The sequence below is a fragment of the Peromyscus leucopus genome, chromosome 9 (genome assembly GCF_004664715.2).
Source record: "Peromyscus leucopus breed LL Stock chromosome 9, UCI_PerLeu_2.1, whole genome shotgun sequence".
Taxonomy (NCBI): Eukaryota; Metazoa; Chordata; class Mammalia; order Rodentia; family Cricetidae; genus Peromyscus; species Peromyscus leucopus.
The window spans coordinates 104,163,956-104,178,089 of record NC_051070.1 but is presented as its reverse complement, the minus strand read 5'-3'; the positions used below and the strand labels follow the sequence as shown (position 1 = coordinate 104,178,089).

General features: G+C 42.8%; 1 protein-coding gene across 3 annotated transcripts in view; it reads left to right on the top strand.

Annotated features, from left to right (window-relative positions):
* Grid1 (glutamate ionotropic receptor delta type subunit 1) overlaps positions 1-14,134 on the top strand; it is a 714,577-nt gene that overhangs the window by 681,334 nt on the left and 19,109 nt on the right. For all 3 annotated transcript variants that reach the window (XM_028878315.1, XM_028878314.1, XM_028878316.1), the window contains one exon: positions 13,470-13,636. In XM_028878315.1, the coding sequence (XP_028734148.1) occupies positions 13,470-13,636 (167 nt within the window). The remainder of the gene's footprint in view (positions 1-13,469; positions 13,637-14,134) is intronic.

Here is a 14,134-nt window from a genome sequence, read left to right as displayed (position 1 = left end):
GAGAGTATGTATTCTCTGGTAGTTGGGTGGAAATATGTTAAGTACATTTGATATTGGATGTCAATTAATTCTTCTCTTTATTTTTTGTCCAGATGGACCCATCTGTTGGAGAGAGTAGGGGAGTGACATCACCTACTATTAATGTAGGCTGATGTTAATCTGTACTTTTAAATTCAGTACTTCTTGTTTATGATTGGGGGTAATAGAGTTTGATGGTTGCTGCTTAGGATAGATAGTAATGTCTATTCCCTTTATTAGAATGAAGTGTCTCTCTACATCTTTTCTGATTAGTGTTAGTTGAAGTCCATTTTTTTAATCAGAGGGATAAAATTCTCTTATCAGATAGCGGGACAGTGACACCTACTTGCTTCCTGGTCCCATTTCATTGACATGTTTCTGTCCATCCTTTTACTCTAAGGTGGTTTTCTGGCTTTAAAGCTAGGGTATGTGTCTTGTAGACAACAGCTAGATGGATTTTGTTTCTTGATCTATTCAGTCAGACCACTTTTATCTTTTGATTGGAGAACTGAGACCATTGATATTTAAAGTGTGGTGTTTAAAGTTGATATAGAAATGCATGCATTAGTGGCATCATTGTGTTACTGGTTTTTGGTACCGTTGCATGTGTTCTCAGTGGTAATTTGTGTTTTAATACTTATGGCTTTGTATTTCTTTCCATAGTCTCTCAGCCATGCTCCTTCCTCACCTCAGCAGAAATATTGCTTCCTGTATTTTCTTTAGGTTTTGTTGGTTGAATATAAATATTTTTAAGGCTTTTTATATTGTGAAAGATTTTTTTCTCCCTCAATTATACTTTTTCTGTGTATATTAGTCTAGGCTAACTATCATGATCTTTTAGGGCTTGAAGTACAGTGCTCCAGGCTTCTAGCTTTCAATTTTCTATTGAGAAATCAGCAGTTTGTATAGAGAGCATATAGGGGAGGACTGGGCTTAGAGATTGGAAATGGTTTGGGAGGAATGAATTCAGATGGACATGGGGAGCTAGGTTAGTATATAGGATATGCCTCTTGGTCCAAGCCTGGAGTATAGTGTAGATCTGGTTGGAGGAAAGTTGGTTGTGGCATGAGAATGTCTTGTGGGTTGGAGACTAGACAGAGTGGGTCCTGGTAGAAGTTTGGAGATCTGTTGCAATGCAGGCAGGTCAGGTGTTGGAGATCTGTTGCAATGCAGGCAGGTCAGGTGTTGGAGATCTGTTGCAATGCAGGCAGGTCAGGTGTGGCCAGACTAGACCTGGACATTGGATGTGGGATCCAAGCTGGATCCAATGTGTTGGAGATGATGCGTGGAGGATTGGGTCAGGCAGACTCTCTGGGCTCAACCCTGGAGAAGGATGTCCCTGACCCAAAAGATGGAGAGGTTGGATGTAGTATGAGAATGGCCTGTGTGTTGGTATCGAGTAAGGTGGTACACATTTTCATTTAATAACCTGATTTTGTTTTTGTTTTTTCCTGGGAGCAGCAGTAGTGTTCACTAATGTGGGGGTAATTGTGTTCACACTCATCTAAAAATTATATTATTTTTATAAGCTATTTTACATTTAGGAAAACCCATTTAATCTTTTTTTTTTTTTTTTTTTTTTTGGTTTTTCGAGACAGGGTTTCTCTGTGTAGCTTTGCGCCTTTCCTGGGACTCACTTGGTAGTCCAGGCTGGCCTTGAACTCACAGAGATCCACCTGGCTCTGCCTCCCAAGTGCTGGGATTAAAGGTGTGCGCCACCACCGCCCGGCTTAATCTTATTTTTAAATCACTCTTAATTTTTCCTGTGGAATAGCTCAGATTAGATTACTATTCATCATGGAGTTTGGATGGTTTAAAATCGTGACAGATCATTGGAAGTCACTGTGTCCTCTTGCCGTGCTGAGAAACTTGCTTAGGCCCCACCTCCAGCTTCGCTGACAGTGTACAATTTCAGATTTTAGGAGACGAGCCATAGGTTCTTCTATGTTAAGGGTTTCTTTTACCTTTGTACCAGTCTTGCATCTTCTCTTGGAAATGTGATGAACCTTTTCCTGGTTTATGAAAAAAACGGTCTCAAGAGGAATAAAAGGGAATTCACGCTAAAATCAAGTTTGGGGAACAGGTGTTCTGAATAGAATCTTGGTCAGAATCTAACAGTGGGAGTAGAGCAAACATCAGCACACGGCCAGCTAACTGAAGGGATTCCATGTGGCTCTCTGAGGCCCTAGTGTTCAAAGTTTTGACAGTGACGACGGGAAGACCACCCTCAGTGCAAATTCTGGGAGAAATTCAATCTCTGACAACAGAAGATTGACTTCTCTGACTTTTAGGAACAATTCTAAGATCAACTTTCTTGATGAGAAATGGACAGTTTGTATCATGGGATTTTATCCTAACCTTGTATAAGAGAATGAATGGGAGAGAACTGAGCAAAGACTGTTCCTAGAATAAGATGCCCAGTGTGATTTTCCTTTAAAGTTTCTTTCAGTTCCATTGATCCCTCTAATCTGTGATCTTTTTTTCTCTACTTAGTGCCCCAAGTACAAGGATGCAGTGTTTCCCCTCTTTCTATGTCTTCTTAAAAATGATCACAAATTGATTGGTTGATTGATTGGTTGGTTGGTATAGTTAAATCTCATAAGTTCTCTGTCAGTGCTGATGCTGCAGGCCTCCAGAAGATACTTTGAGAACCACTGTCTACAACATGAACTTGGAGGATACTGAAGCTGAAGAAGACCTTACAGGCCACTTGGGCTTCAGCATTTCATAAATTGGTAATGAGTCAGTAATTGGGTTGAGACTGTAGCCCAGTCTAACAGTCTTTCTAATTTACCAGGCTAATGATGGAGGACAATTTCAAGTGTTGTTTATCCCAAGACAATTGTGTTTTAATCAAGACCCAAACTTAATGCTATGACATTGGTAACGATTATCACAATCGTGAGGATACTGTGTTAATATTCAATCCAGTTCCTCCAGTGCATCAGGCACTTTTTGTGTTGATTTTACCTATAACAGGTATGGGAGGGGACTGTCCTGTCCTGTGCTGTCCTTGCCCTCTGCGTGAGAACACTAACTCTGAAAGTTCACATGGCTGGTCGAAGGGCGAAAGTAAGGCGTTGCCAGCGGTGTCTAAATCCTTTCACCAACACCTACATTGTGTCTTTTAGGAAGAACCTAAGATTAGAAAGAAAATTATAGGCTCCAAAAGAAATCATTTAATAGAAAAGGCAACACTGCCCTTCATCAAGATGCACAGTCACCTGCTCCTCTCGATCATGTGTACTCAATGTGCTTGGTGTCAATCAGGATGCATGGATAGCAATGCAGGAAGGGCAGTCATAGCAGAAATCCTACCCCCTAACCAGCAGGCACTCATTTCCATGGCTGTAGTGCTGGGACAGGTCCACTCATTCTGTTCTGTGCAATCACAGAACAGAAGGGCAGGCTCAATCTGACCACCAAGGCACAATTGCAAGGTGGCCTCTTGCTTGTATTCATGTCCATACACCAAGAATATCTCCTGCTTTGCTACCCTTTGGTTGTGAGGCCTCTTTGCCGAGCTCCATCCTGTTCACTGTGGTATGAAGACAGGACAAGCTGAATGGACTTTCTGGATGCTTCCAGACAATAGCTTTTATGGCAGGTGTGTGGAGCCCAGCAGTGATCTCCTCCCTCCCACTGAGGCTATTCCGGGCTTTCCCTTCTGCTGGCCCTGGGTCTGAGTCAGATAAAGGTCTTTGTCCTGTGCTCCTTAGATAGCATGCTCTTAGATACCTGCTGATTCTGTAGTTGGGCTTTGTGTTTTCATGTCATTTGATATGACTTCTTCCTTATTCTGAAAGATCAGCAAGAAAGGCTCCTTGTAGCTGGAGTTTTTCTGGTCCTGCCTGGCTCACAGTCAGGACAAATCTCTCTCACCCACCAGTCCCACAGCTGCTCAGACCCAACCGAGTAAACACAGAGACTTATATTGCTTACAAACTGTATGGCCACAGCAGGCTTCTTGTTATCTAGTTCTTCTATCTTAAATTAACCCATTTCTATTAATCTATAAGTTGCCACATGGCTCGTGGCCTTCCGGTATCTTACATCTTGCTTGTCATGGCAGCCACTGGCAGTGTCTCTCTGCCTCAGCCTTCCACTTCCCAGAATTCTCTTCTCTGCTTCCTGCCTGGCTACTGGCCAATCAGTGTTTTATTTATTAACCAATCATAGCAACACATTTGACATACAGAACATCTCACAGCAGCTCCTTATTTCCAGAAGAAAGAGAATCTCCCTGAACCTCTCATGACCCTCCAGATGCTTGACTACTCAAATCCTCTCTGCTACCTCCATAGGAGTTTTGATGCTCATAATCTCACTTCTTCTTTCTCATACACACGAATTCATATTTACACATAAAAACATATGCACAGTTACATCTCTGTACACATCATTTGCACACCCACACAATTCTTACTTGCATGTATACTTATACACCTTTACACATTCAAGTGACTCATACACATCCACACATGAGTCACACATATACCTGCTAGGGTTTTTTCAGCAATCAGAGGGCCAAGGAATGCCACAAAGGTACACCTTGCAACAGACCTTGCTCAGAGAGATTTGCTGGGGGAGGCAGAGTGCAAAGGGCTGCCTCTGAGTGGGGACAAGGGGTGGGGGGCATGATGGCATGGGCTTTATAAAAGGTACCTGACTTAGGGCAATAGTGGAAATGTGTTGCATTTGGTGGCTGGTGATGACGTGGCTGCTGGCACTGAGTCACTGATGGTGGGCTGGGGGAGCATCTGGCTCTGGAATGTGGCTGGTTCTCAGTTTACCAACAGTACCCATACACATTCATATACACAAGCATTTCCACACACATGAAAACATACATAGCCACCCCTTTCCCCACATTTACACACTTAAGAAATTCTCACAATGCGCTCACATAGATACACATTCTGACACATAATCTTACATGTACACACACCCATACATACATTCCCATATACATATAATATATACATTCCCGTATACACTGCCATACATTCCCCCTCACTAAAGCATGTATACACACAATTCTCACACATTATCACACTTGCTCTACACACACACACACACACACACACACACACACACACACACACACACAAAATCACAGAATGTGTGCTGCTGAATTGGTGAGAGTGCTAGATATCTGATAGGTTGAGGGTAGGAAGAAAGGTTTTTTCAGTCCCAGCTGACAGATTTGTGTCCCGACTCCTGCTAGGAATTAATGGAAGAAAAGGGAAGCAGAGCAGGCGTTGAGCCCTTACTCTGTCCCAGGCACAGTATTCTGCACTCTGGACTGTAACATGATGGTGGGTCTCTTAGAAAGCAATCAGCTGGAGAATGTAGGTTTGCTTAAGAGCTGGAGGCAACAGGAGGGCCCTCCTGTCCCACTCCGCTCTTTCCACTGCCTAGAGCTCAAGATATAAGACTGAATTTCTAAAAATTACCCCCGTAGACATCTGCAATCACAAAAGAAAGGCTCGTGGTACTGCAGGTGCATGGACAACAGGGAAAAAATGTTAAATATACTCCTATAATGGCATGACCCAAGGATGACCATTGTTAGGATTTGGTACTTGATTTGACTCTTCATAAATATGAACCTTTGATATAATCGCTGAAAAGAGATGTCATCCATTGTGACAACCTGTTTTTCACCAAATTTCCTAATATTAGTTGTAACTTATTTAGCAAAGCCCTAAGCATATCATGTATATTGAAGTATTTAATTCTCATCAGAGCTCTGTCCATTTTCTATCCAGGGGAACCAAGGCCCAGGGGTGTTAATCAACTTTATCTGTACTCATACAGCTGGCAAGCAATGCACCTGGGATTCAAATCCACACACTGAGACTCTGAAGCTCAGGCTAATTCGTTACCTAGGGCTCCGTCTTTTATATTTATTTTTTATTTTTTTGCCCTGCACACTTCTCTCAGCAATCAATGCTCTTTAAAAGCACTATATTAAAAGAAAGATAATATTTCATCATTTAATGCTACCATTTACCTACCTGATTTTCAAACATTGGGTGTTTAGCTTCCAGTTTCTCATTCTTTTAACATGTTGCTCTGATTTTTTTTTGTACAAACATCCATTCAGCATCCAAGTAGTTCTATAGAATAAATCCCAAAGGAGTGACTGCTGCATATGCAGATTTGAAAAGCATACAATTCTTCTCACCAAATCGCCATTCCAGAAATATCATGCCAGCCCACGCTCCTATCATCAAGCTGTAAAATTGTCCTTTTCTCTGTGGATGGTCTTTGGGTTTTCCTGGTTCCTCCTGTGATTTGGCACAGTGTGTGATGTAGGTATAGCGGCAGCTAGGGTTCAGGCTGTGCTTTGCAGTGCATTTCCATTGTTTGAATATGACTGTAAGAGCTATGTCTTTAGATACTCAAAAGGCCAAGCTCTGCCTAAAGAGAGATGCCAGGAAAGGCAGGGGGCATGTTCCATGGATGGCTAATGCAAATGGAGATGCATCAACTGTCCAAAGAATCCCTGGGAATGGCACCTACCAGTCTCCTTCCTTCCCCTAGAATGGCATAAGTTCCATGAAGCATCTTTGTCTGCAAAGCTGAAGAAAAACATGCATAGTTATCCACATGTGGACTGTAACCAGCATCCTTCCCCCAGGGAAATGGTCCAAGGGCATAGACCTGGGGAATCTTTTCCACAGTTTTTCTTTCGTGAGCTCAAGCAGAGAAGAGAAAGCACAGGTGTCTTTGGAGATAGCTGGAACCCATGTTGGCCTGGCTCCATGTTTTATTAGTTAGGGATAAGACACTTATTTTCCAGAGAACTGGTCATTTCATCTATAAAAGGAGAATGAGACTCTGCTCTTGAGAATAATTTTATGGCTGAAAGATATTAGATTTCTAAGTCCTGGTACCTAGTGACTTGTACCTGGCACTACAGATGCCCATCCTTTAACACCTCATTCCAATGGCATTTGTAAATGATGTTGGCAGTACCAGCATTCTGGCTTGTTTGGGAGAGCATCGAGGTTGCTCTCTTCCCTTCTCTAAGCATTTAGGATGGAATAGAAAAACACAATGAGATTTTTATCTCAAAGGCCGATGGCTCTAAAGTTTGCTCTCTGAGTGAGCTCCAGGAAGGATGGAAGCAATGGAGCAATACATGGTAATGCAATCTCATGTTATTCCCAGTGTGGAACAGGGGCCAGCAAGCCAGTCACCGTGCTTCGGCTCACTCATGGCTGTGTCTATGATGCCTGACCTTCCTCAGCAATATAGGCTGATCCCGTTATGAGAAATGTTAGGAAGTATCTGTAAAGGGTCGGGCCAGGCAACCTCTTGTCTCTGTTCCCAGTTTTAGCCTTTGGACTTTCAGGCAGTTTGAGAAGGGAGTGAAGGCCAGGCGGTGGTGGCGCACGCCTTTAATCCCAGCACTCGGGAGGCAGAGGCAGGCGGATCTCTGTGAGTTCGAGGCCAGCCTGGTCTCCAAAGTGAGTTCCAGGAAAGGCACAAAGCTACACAGAGAAACCCTGTCTCAAAAAACCAAATAAATAAATAAATAAAAATAAAAAAATAAATAAAAAAGGAAGGGAGTGGACCTCAGAGAGGGGCTGGGTTCTATTTCCTAAGATAGTCCACAGGAGGTAAAACCAGTGAGTCGACCACTTGCCATTGTTTTGTATTCTGATAATGGAGTCCCACATGCCCTTGACTTTATTGACCTTGTTGATTTCCAAAGATATTCTGCTTCCTCTCCCTAACATCCTCACATATGTATTTTTTATGCTTGTCCCATTTATTGTTATCCTGTCCTAATTAATTAGTGAATCAATTTTGTATATTGGGAAGGAGAAGAAAAAATATCAAGCAAAATATTTAGAAGCAGGCTAAGATATGAGGAAAATATTCCCAAGATTTTCAGGGTTGTACATATAATTTTTCTTTAGTCTTTGAAGTTAGTGTGTGTTGCATTGATCTCATATTCATGAACCATCATTTATTAAATTATTTCCCTGACATTGAATAGTTAAATATTCACATGTTAGTTTTAGTGTCAGTTCTGAATATTGAGTTACTTTTTACATTAAATTCCAATTTGCCAGGATTAAAGATACAATAACGTTAAATGTCCACATTATATGATGCTGCATTACTTTCCAAAGTGCTATCATTTTCTGGTGCTAGTAACCATGAAAGATAATCCAATTTTGCAATAATTTTACTGATATTGGTCACTATTAATTAAAAGTCATACTGTAGAGGCAGTCACATTATATTTCAAGGTAATATTAGCTTTACCATCTCTCCTTTTTAAAAACAATCTACAAATCCCTTCTATAGCATTTTTTTAAAAGCTTGGACTTGTGTCCCAGGACCCCAGCGCTACTCCTAAGGTGCTTTCCAGGGTCATGAGAAACTGGAGAGCTGGCTGTGTATGCCCATCTAAGCTTTACATAGAGACAAGGGCTAGAAGAACATCAGAGTGCACTGACCACCTTGTCTGCCCCCCAGCTTTTCAGTAGTTGAATGTTTCGTGTAACTCAGTGATTAGAAAATCAGAGTACATTTGATATTATAGATGGACTGGCAGATAAAGGTGATTCAACCCAGGGAAAGGGTGAAATAAGTTTTTGGATTGCTTTTGTTTTAATAGTAGAACAAAAGGCTGTAGTATCGCTTTAATCTTTAAGGCATTGTGGAAATACTGTCAACACTCTATTTCTAAGCCACTTACAAGCCTGTCTCTCATTGCTCTCAGACACTGCCTTCCCTAACTTCCACAGCCTCCTGGGAAGTAGGAAAAGGACCATACTGAAAGACCCAGGCAGAAGGAAGTAAAAACAGGAAGTGGTGAAAATAGTGAGTTCAAAGATCCACTGGGACGTTTAGGGTAGGGACTCTAAGATGCTGCAGGGAGGTGGCTTGGTTCTTCTTCTATGTGAATGTTGCACAGTTGAAAACAGGCTAAATTCCATTCAGTCTTCTCAAAAGTCTACAACTGTCCCTTGTTGAAAGAAGTCACTGTAAATAAGTAATTGGTGCTGTATCCTAGTATGAGAGCTTTCTGAAATTGAGCTTCAGCATGGAGAATGGAGGAAGAGTGTAGGCACACTGTCCCAAAGAAACCAGAGACTGGACAAGACACTGAGGCTGGGGAATGGGCGGGGGCAGGGGGACAGCTGAATCAGAGCAGAGTGGAAGGAAGCACTGGCTTGGTGTATGAGTTACTTCCACGCTGCTGTGACCATAGTATCTGATACAAACAACCTTAGCGGGGACGCTATTTTAACTCTCAGTTTTGGAGGATTTTGCTTCAGTGAGCTGGGGAAGAATGACAGAGTGCCTCAGCCCATTGATAGAGGCATGTGGTGGTGGCCATTCACATCATAGTGGGCCACAAGGAAGACAAGGCAGATACCAGGGCCTGGGTAAAGGCTTCCTGCTGCTAACTTTTGCACCCATCAGGATCCCACCTTCCAAAGGTTCCATAGTATCACTAGGTAGAAAATGGATGTCTGAAGCACTCGCCCAGGGGGACATTTTACATTCAAACCAAACACTCAAAAAAAGAAAAGTGGTTATCATGGCTGAGGGGCAGGAAAAGGAGAAGAGTCAGATCTTCTGGGGTTCAGAAACTTGAAATATTAGGTATCCCCCATATGATCAAGCCAACCTTGTGTACAAGCAACATCAAATAAGGAGGTGGAGTCATGATTATTGGAATGTGTATAGAAAATTTATTCTGACCTACAGTAACTACATCCTGTTTTTTTTTTTTTAAGTGAAAGGTAGAAATCATTCTACAAAAGATCAAGAATGGGGTTTGCATGCAGGTTACAGAGCTGTGATTTGTATGAATCATGCAAATAAAAGGCATTTGTATGAATGTCTTGACATGTATACATGCATATGTATATGTGTGTGTGGCAGCTAGTTTATTAGCAGGCGTCTTCCTTAATTGCTCTCCATCTTATTTTTTAAGAGACTCTCATTGGCTGAGACCTGTTGCTCACCAATGGGGCTAGACAGGCTGGGCAGCAAGGCATGGGGAACCTCTGGTCTCTGTTTCCCTAGCACTGGGATTACAGGAGCATAGCGTTGTAGCCAGCATTTTACATGAGTGCTGGGGATCTGAACTCAGGTCCTCACGTTTGACAACAAACATTTTACTGGTTGATCCATCTCTCTAGCCATTTTGCCTTCTTTCAGTTACTTCTGAAATGTTCACATTGCACAGTCACATGAAGATGGCTTGTGTCTTGATGATACACCAGGAGGATTATAGAGATATCTGCAAGGTCCAAAAACTTATCCACAGGGGAAAAGTTGGTGCTGCATTTTACTTAGCATAAGGCTGAGAGAGTGGGCCATAGAGTTCTAGGGACACTGAGGAACAAAATGGGATTTTTTTTTTAGGTAATATGTTGTACAGAGTGATCCAGAATCTGGCCTGCCCTTTTGCAGTTGGGTCCTGTTACTACATGTATCTTATTACCTTTTACTAGTCCCTATGCTATGGCACTGTCATGTAGATTAGGGATCTAGCTACATGCTTCCTCAAGCAATCAGGAAAGACCCTGATTAATTTAGTCAATGTTTACAAATGGGGCCATTGAGTCTCTGGGATCACTCATCTGCTCAAGAAGAGAACTTCTTACTTGTGGAGAAAAGCCTTAGTGTGGAACATGGAGTGGAGGCAGGGGCATTGCCAGCATGTTTTTCAGATGCTGTGTCCTGCCAAGCTTAGTCTACATTGTGACTGTAAATGCAGGCTTTCCCCATGTGGCTGTGCTTGCCTGTCTGTGAGTCTACACATTGCATGCTCATGGACTTGTGGCTTGAAGGACTCCAGATGCCCCCTCTGAATGCCCACAGGGCCTTTTCTAGAGTCAGCTTCCAGCTGGCCTGAGCCAGCTTATTTCTCTTTTTTTTTTCCTTTCGAAACATCACTTGAGAGGTAGAAAGGAAGCTGATCTTAATTCTTCCTTCAACATGACATGCCCTTTTGAAATCGTACAAATAGCCCTGTCTGATTGTCATGTTGAATTGCGAGCATGGTTGCAAAATGCTCCCGAGTCTGACTGAAGCCAAATATTAGGTCATAAGTCAACATTTTGTGGATAAACTTGGTACTAAGAAGTAGAAAATTTATATCTTTTCATGGAAAAACTTGTTTGCCAGCGGGAAAAAAATTGCAATGACTGTTATCTTCCTATGTAGAGGGAGAGAGATGTGTGTAATTTTGCAGCCTGGGTCAAAGTCTTTTAAGAGTTCTGGGATTGGATTGGCCAAGAAATGAGGCTTTGGTGTAATATTTGAATTGCTTCCCCAGGTGAAAGGCAATAGGTGGTATAGGTGTGTGTCATGTCTTACAAGGTTTTGTGAAAGGCTGCAAGAAGCCAGTTCCTGATACAGGAGGTTACATACTACCCACAAATATTTGTGATGGCAAAAATCTGATGGGGAAATAAGACATCTTGGGTTATGGGCATTTAGGATCTTGAAAAAGGAAAAAAATCCCACTGGGTGTGCTGTTATATGCTTGTAATCCCACTACTGTGGAGGTTGAGGCAGGATAATCATGGGTTTAAGACCAACCTGAGCTATATAATAAGGTCCTTTCTCAATACCTAATATCCCCCTCCCAAAAGAAAAAGAAAAATCCAAAGAAGTAAAAGCCTGACTTTTGCCTGAGCATCCAATATACTTCTTGGAGACTCTTAGGGGAAATGAAAAGCCAACAAAAGCAGCAACTGGAACAATGCCCTTGGCAGTGCCAAGAAGCCTACAGATTGCCAGCTTGGGTTAGATTTGTTTGTGGTGCTTCAGCCATATTACCAATCCTCTACCTATGCTCTACAGCATCCAGTGTGAGCCATAGTTGGGGGACAATAGGGTGAGAAGCATCTGTGCGCTCAACAGAGAAGGGAAACCAGGCACTTTGATACCTTGGGAATGTTATGCAGTATTTTAAGAAAGCCAAGTGACAATGTCTCATTTGAAGAAGAAAAGCTGTTCACATTCTTCCTGAATGCCCAAATTCTAGTCAGAGTTAGAACCATGGCTCAAGATAGAAATGTTTGCTGAGGAAGGGTTTGGGGTCCAGGACTTCAGCTGGGAATGCAGATAGATTCCCCAATGGGAGAATCTGCAAAACTGCCACACTGTGTGGAAGTACTGATGATGCTAGAAATCTCCTGTGTATGAATGACACATGTGCGCGCACCACACATACACACAGCACAGCACACATGTATATGGGCATGATGGGCACAGTTTTCCATGCCTATAATATCAACACTCTGGAAATTGAGAGCAGGAGAATCAAACTTAAAGCCAGCCTAGGCAACATAGCAAGATCCTGTTTCAACTGCCCTCCTCCCCTGCCAACAAAAGCCATGAAAGGCATGTATGTGTTTGCATTGTGTATGAACGCATGTATTTGTGCATATGCTTCTCCTCATGTAAATGCAGTCAAAGGCAAGGGACAGAAGCATTGCATGTTACTGTAACCTGTCCTTAATGGGTTCTTACCATGCACAGCAAACTCTAACATGTTCTTTTGCTTACTATTCCTTCATGTCCATTCAGGGACACTGAACCCATTCTCGTGTTCATGTTTAAGCAGAATTTAGCAGTTAGGCTTTTAATAAAGGTCAATGGACAAGATTTATCAGGTGTCACCATGACGGGTAAGGTGACCTGCTAATGTCCCATGCAACCTAAGTCAGAAGCTCATTTTTTAGTAAAAGGGGGACCTGTAGGGTCCTGGCCCCTGTTTTGGGTAACTGTTGCCTTGCCTGCTGACCTTAACCTTGATATCCTCCCTATGCTAATTCCCTGTCCACCCTCCTGAATGCTTAAGGGAAGTTCCTTGTCTGTGTATCTTGCATAATGGGCGTTAACAACTTAGATGCAATATTGTAAAACATTCGTAGCAAACTTGTGCCCTCCGGGGTTCTCCCATTGTGATGTAAGCCTGTATTTAAGACCTCCAACCTCCTTCAATAAACAGCATTCGGCATTAAATAAAAATAAAATAAAAAGATTTATCACAGTTCCCCCAGCATTTGTATTCTCCAGGGAAGAGATTCTTCCACACCCCCAGGGTGCTATCATATGCCCTGTACAGTTCTGCTCTGAAAATCTTAGTCCCTTGAATGTTACTTCCTATACTCCCCAGGGGCAGGTGTTAGAATGTGAGAAATGGGTCGATGTCTCTGTGACCCACCTCAGGCTCTTCCGCTCCACCTGCTCTATGAACTGTAGTTGGATCTACTACGATGAATGGTATAGACTGGGGTTATATTTACAAGTCAGAGAATGCTAGGAGAATTCGTTGTGCAGTCTGAGTGGGACCACTTAGAGGAGCCCCTCACACTCAGCCATTGAGATGTCACACTGCTTGAAACTTTTGTCACCAAATAGCCATACTGGACTTCATGGTGATTTGGTTCTTTCAGGCCAAGAAGGGGAACTACGCCTTTCTGTGGGATGTGGCCGTGGTGGAGTATGCAGCCCTGACAGATGACGACTGCTCGGTGACTGTCATCGGCAACAGCATCAGCAGCAAGGGCTACGGGATTGCCCTGCAGCATGGCAGCCCCTACAGGGACCTCTTCTCCCAGAGGTAGGCATGGTCGTCAGGACAATCGGAGCAGCCTTGGGACCTTGGCAGCTGGAATAGAAGGATAACCTCTTCTTATGACACAAGAGCCAGAATAATGCAGCTATTCCTCACACCTTCCTAAGTACTACCAGTGTACCAATATGTTTTCTTCTACACCTCCTCCTGGGCCTGGCATGGGTACTGGGATGAAAAGAGGAAGTTCATTGTCCTTTTCCAGGAAGGCAATGGTGTGAGTGGGACTAGGATGTGTGTAGGTGATACCAGTGTAGAGTCCAATGGCGTATTGGGAGTGGGAAGGAGGGGGAAAGGGCATCTGATAGGACCCAGAAGGACTTTTCAGAGGCTCATAGGAGTCATAAGAGTCAGTCAGATAAATGAATAATGAGTAGGATCTGGGGATGCCTAGCAATCTCTTTTTAAAGTATGTCTTCAAAGTGTGAGTCATCCATGTGGCAATGCAAAGTAATAGAGTGAGAGAAGCAGACTTCTCCATGTGCA